At 45.9% G+C, this 5,352-nt stretch overlaps 1 protein-coding gene across 1 annotated transcript in view; it reads left to right on the plus strand.

Annotated features, from left to right (window-relative positions):
- The window catches only part of LOC107107327 (gastricsin-like), a 10,702-nt gene extending 5,468 nt beyond the window's left edge, over positions 1 to 5,234 (plus strand). Inside the window, exons 5-9 of the mRNA XM_015407608.1 lie at positions 815 to 1,011; positions 3,170 to 3,292; positions 3,397 to 3,541; positions 4,331 to 4,429; positions 5,028 to 5,234. Coding sequence (XP_015263094.1) covers positions 815 to 1,011; positions 3,170 to 3,292; positions 3,397 to 3,541; positions 4,331 to 4,429; positions 5,028 to 5,180 — 717 coding nt within the window. The 3' untranslated portion in view covers positions 5,181 to 5,234. The remainder of the gene's footprint in view (positions 1 to 814; positions 1,012 to 3,169; positions 3,293 to 3,396; positions 3,542 to 4,330; positions 4,430 to 5,027) is intronic.
- Positions 5,235 to 5,352: the final 118 nt, after the last annotated feature.

The following is a 5,352-nucleotide window of genomic DNA, read 5'->3' on the forward strand; positions in this document are numbered from 1 at the left end:
AGGGCTTTAAAGGTGAAAACCAGCACCTTGAAGCAAATCCGGTATGCTATTGGCAGCCAGTGCAGCTCCCTCAGCACAGGCAGGATGCGCTCTCGAATAGAGAGGCCCATCAGCAGCCTGGCTGCTGCATTCTGCACTAGCTGCAGCTTCCGGATTTGGGACAAGGGCAGCCCCATATAGAGAGCATTGCAGTAGTCCAATCTCGAGGTGACCATAGCGTGGATCACTATTGCCAGGTCATTGCATTCGAGGAAGGGAACTAGCTGCCTAATCAGCCCTAGATGGTAAAAGGCTGCCTTGGCAGTGGCTGCTACCTGGGCCTCCATTGTTAAGGTGGCATCCAGGAGCACTCCCAGACTCCTGACCCTCGGTGCTGGCACCAATGGCACCCCATCGAAGGTCAGTAGTGGGATCCCTACCCCTGAGCCACTCTGACTCAAACACAAGACCTCCGTCTTCGTTGGATTCAATTTCAATCGGCTCAGCCTAAGCCAGCCCGCCACGTCCTGAAGCGCTCGCTCCAGGTCACCTGGGGTAGAGTTGGACTGACCGCCCAGCAACAGATATAGCTGGGTGTCATCGACGTATTGGTAACACCCAAGCCTGTGCCTCTGGGCTATCTGGGTATGGGGGCGCATGTAGATGTTAAATAACATCGGGGATAACACCGCCCCTTGAGGGACCCCGCAGACCAACGGGTACCTCTGGGACATCTGCTCCCCTACTACCACGTTTCCCAAGTGATGTGATGTTACTGATGATTCATTATCAGGCTTCAAACCACAGGTGAAATCCATGTTCTTCTCTCTCCCAGGTCCAGAATATCATCGTTCAGAACCAGGAATTTGGCCTGAGTGAAAGTGAGCCCACCAGTCCATTCTACTACGCGAGTTTTGATGGGATTTTGGGGATGGCTTACCCTGCCATGTCTATGGGGGGCTACACTGTCATGCAGCAGATGCTGAAACAAGGCCAGCTTTCTGAACCAATCTTCAGTTTCTACTTCTCCCGGTAAGATCCAGCAATATATATTTTTGTCCTTGGGTATATTCCAAAGCATGTAAATTATTACTCTGTGGGAGGCACTGTGACTGTGGGAGGCACTATGGCAGGGCATCTTCTTGGCATGCAGAAACTCCCAGGTTCAGTCTCCAGAATCTCCAACTAAAAGGATCAGGTGGTAGTTGATGGGAAAGACCCTGGAGAGCAGAGGTCATTTTGGGGGGGGATCGCAGGGGATCGCAGTTCCCCCGGGTGAGGTATGGGGGGCAGGGCACATGACGAAGCCCCGCCCCCTGCTTCCGGCCGCCCCGCTTCCAGCCCTCATTCAGCCAGGAGGAGGCAGGAGAAGAGGGAGGGTAAGTTGCTTCCTCCCTGCCTCTCCCCACCCCTGCCTGCCTGGGGCCAGGGAGGCCCTTCGCGGGGCTTCCTTGCACTCCCGCCGGCCTTGCAGGTCCACCGCCGGGTGGTGGCCGGGCCCTTCATGGGGCTCGGCAGTGGAGCTGCAAGGCCAGCGGCGGCCGGGACCGTTGGGGGTGGTGTGTGTGGCCTTATGACACACTTCTGGTGATGTCAGTGGGTGTGGCCTTATGACACACTTCCGGTGATGGCAGGGGGTGTGGTCTTATGACACACTTCTGATGATGTCAGGGGGCGTGGCATATGCTAATGAGTTATGCTAATGAGTTCCCCTAGCTCTTTTTCTATGAAACAACCACTGCTGGAGAGTATTATCTGAGCAGACGATAACCAACCTTGATGGACCAACGGCCTGATAAGGCAGCTTCATGTGTTCTCTCTGGTTCCATCTTTACAATCACAAATATAATTAAGAATATTCCAGCTGTAAATTGGGAAAATACATTCTTCCTTAAAGTTTCAATCTCCATGATTGTAGGGATTTAAAATATATGAAGGGGTAAGTAATCTACATTGTAGTCCTAAACAAAGTTAGGGTAAAGGTTTCCCTTACTCAAAAGCCAGTCGAATCCGAGTCTAGGGTTGCGGTGCTCATCTCAGTTTCCAAGCCAAAGAGCCAGCACTGTGCGAAGATGTTTTCCATGGTCATGTGGCCGGCATGACTAAATGCGAAGGCGCACAGAACGCTGTTACCTTCCCACCGAAGCGGTACCTATTTATCTACTTGCAATTTCTTGCTGTTGAACTGCTAGGTTGGCAGGAGCTGGAACCAGAGACGGGAGCTCACTCCGTCATGTGGCACTCAGGTCTTGAACTGCTGAACTACCGACCTTTCAGTCTGCAGTTCAGTGTCTTAACCACTTGAGCCACCACAGCTCCTAAACAAAGTTACACCCTTCTAAATCAATTGCTTTAGAAGGATGTAATTCTGTTTGGGTTACACTGTCACAGTACAAGTGTATTCTCCAAATCATTTAATGTAAACAAGTGCCATCTTGGCCATTGCAGGTTTAACCATCCTTTTGACCTCAAAATTACAGTGGAGAAAAACTGTGTTTTACCAGTGTAGGGAGACTGGTCTTAAAATTTGATCATTGTGACTAATTCCAGAGGAGAACCATATGGCAAAACTAAAATGGTGTCTTGTGATACCTCAAAGACTAATATATTTCTTGTATCAAAAGAAGCAAAACTGTTTGTTTAGAAACAAAGCCATGAACAGTGAGGCCAATGAAATGCAATGGATACAGTCTGTGACATCTCTAATGTAATGTATACAAGATAAGCATAGTATCCATTCATAACAGCAGGTAATTTCTAATGCAAAAATGTTCTTATAGTATTGCTAATGGGTAAGAAAACCTTGGTCTGAATAGCTGAGTAACTTGTTTAGGTCACGAGGCTGTCTGTAAGTGAGGAAAGGCTTGACATTCAAGATCAATGAGAGAAGAGTATCATTGTCCAGGATGAGCTGAAGGTCATTAATGATACCTTGGAGCAGATTGAGCTGGGAGCTTTGGTCATTTTCTTTCTTTGTGCCTTGTATTGTAGTAGGCTATTCCTGTGTACCAGTATGGCCATGTCAATCTATTTATTCACTTTATTACTTGGGAATTGTAGTTTTTAGAATGTCTAATGTTTTAAGAATGTTGATCTTAACTTTTAAGGGCATCCTTCAACTGTGAATGAGGCTTCAATTAATAAAAAGTTGAATAAATAACCTTGCCTATTTTCGACATTGTCTCCCCAGCCAGCCCACTGTTCAGTATGGAGGAGAGCTAATCTTGGGAGGTGTTGACACTAAACTGTTCTCTGGGCAAATATCCTGGGCACCTGTCACCCGCGAGGTTTACTGGCAGATTGGTATTGAGGGGTAAGTGATATTCCAAATTCCCATCTTATCTGCACTGGACGAGGCTTTTTAGTGTTTGTCTCTTGTTGCTTGGTGATAGACATTCTTTGCTCTTGTCTCTGTAGGTTTGCCATTGGAAACCAGGCTACTGGCTGGGGTAGCCAGGGCTGCCAGGCAATTGTGGACACTGGCACTTTTCTGCTTGCTGTCCCACAGCAGTACATGGGAAATTTCCTGCAGGCTGTGGGAGCTCAACAGAACAATGGGGAGGTAGGTGGCAGAAGGAATCCTGGAGAACTGCCGAGGGCACCTCTGAATAGTTTGGATCCAAAGTGATACAAGCAGAGTTCAGCCAAAGGAAGCAAACTTTCCCTCTGCTGGTGCACTCCCTTCCTCCAATGCTGCTGTCAAGGGCTTCGTAGGAACACTGCTGAATGTGATGTGGGGTTATATAGTGGGAAATGAATATTGGCACTCACCTCTGGGGGTGGAAAATAAGGTCTGAATCTAAGCCACTGCTTTTGCTGTTCAGCTGAGGGAGAAAACACCATCTGCAAGCTTAGCTGAGTGAAGTTACACCAAAGATAGGCAGTTCTCGTCAACTGAATATAGGTATCATCATCATACTCGGGGCTTTTTTTCTGGGGGAATGCACCAGAACAGAGTTCCGGAACCTCTTCAACAACATTCTTTTAAAAATGTTTAAAACTTCATGAGTTTTCAGTATGCAGGTTGAAAATTTCATTTCCCTAGTGAGAGTTTCGGCACCTTTTTTTTTAAAAAAAAGCCCTACTCATACTATGTTCCCCCCCACCCCGTCATCATCTGACTGACTTCTTTTGGAAACGCTGCTGCTCTGCTCTAATAAAGAAATTCTAATGTTCTAATATCTGGGGACAGGACATGGCACTGGGAGAAATAATAAGGCTCCTGATCTCAGAACTGCAGGAAATGAACTGAAAATGGTTTATCACTGTTTGCTGAAGACATGATGTGGACAACTTCTCCTCTAGTCGACTCACAGAGCTAACTTCCTTTTTATATTTCTTTTCTCACTAGTATGTTGTTAACTGCAACAATGTCCAGAGCATGCCCACCATCACCTTTGTCATTAATGGATCCCAGTTTCCACTGCCTCCATCTGCCTATGTAGCCAATGTACGTATACAGTATTGGTTAATGTTATTTGCCCAATGTATGTTTTATGCCAGGTTCCTTGAGGATCCAAATCTAGATTATAGCATCTTTATTTTAGCTAACTCACTCCTTTATTATGAATCTTTTTTTGGAATCCAAATGGTTTGCCTGGATCTGCAGTTGCACAAGTCCTCTAGACACTTCTGCTCGAGCCTTTATCAGCAGCACAACCAAGTATTTTAGTATCAATAACCTCAAAGTCAGGAACAATGGAGCAAATAAAAATCCCACAATATTATCACCTCTCAATGTAGAGATTCTTTTCAATGGACTGGGACCCTCCGTTGCTTATATTTGCAATGCACTGGGTTCTGGACCTGCACAGGCTGAAGATGAGCACCAAAGTGGGTTGTCACAAGCACGCTAATACAGGTGAAACTGCAACAAATATGTCCTTTCAGAAAGATCCTGGGTAGCTACAGTCACAGGATATGGTGTTAAACAGTTGCATTTCTGTCATATGATTTAATCAGAACCTGTTCCCAGACTTTTTACAAAAAGCTTTGTGTTATTTCCTCCAGTAGAACTGCAACTTAAGCTGTTTTCTTTTCTTTCACAGAACAACGGCTATTGCTCAGTTCAAATTGAGGCTACATATTTGCCTTCCCCAACAGGGCAGCCTCTATGGATCTTGGGTGATGTCTTCTTGAAGGAGTATTATTCTGTCTATGATATGGCCAATAATAGGGTGGGCTTTGCACCATCAGCCTAGAGAGAACAAAGCCCATTTTTTTCACCAACCAATGCTGCTGTTCTTTTGGACTCTGATAGAATCATTCAAAATTAACTTTTTAAAAAGAAATCAGTTTTTCAAAAATATTCCTATACTGCCTGCCTAGACTTATATGTAATCAGCTTCCTACTGCTACAGATTAATAAAGTTC

This window comes from Gekko japonicus, unplaced genomic scaffold (assembly GCF_001447785.1).
Source record: "Gekko japonicus isolate JY-2015 unplaced genomic scaffold, Gekko_japonicus_V1.1 scaffold1348, whole genome shotgun sequence".
Taxonomy (NCBI): domain Eukaryota; kingdom Metazoa; phylum Chordata; class Lepidosauria; order Squamata; family Gekkonidae; genus Gekko; species Gekko japonicus.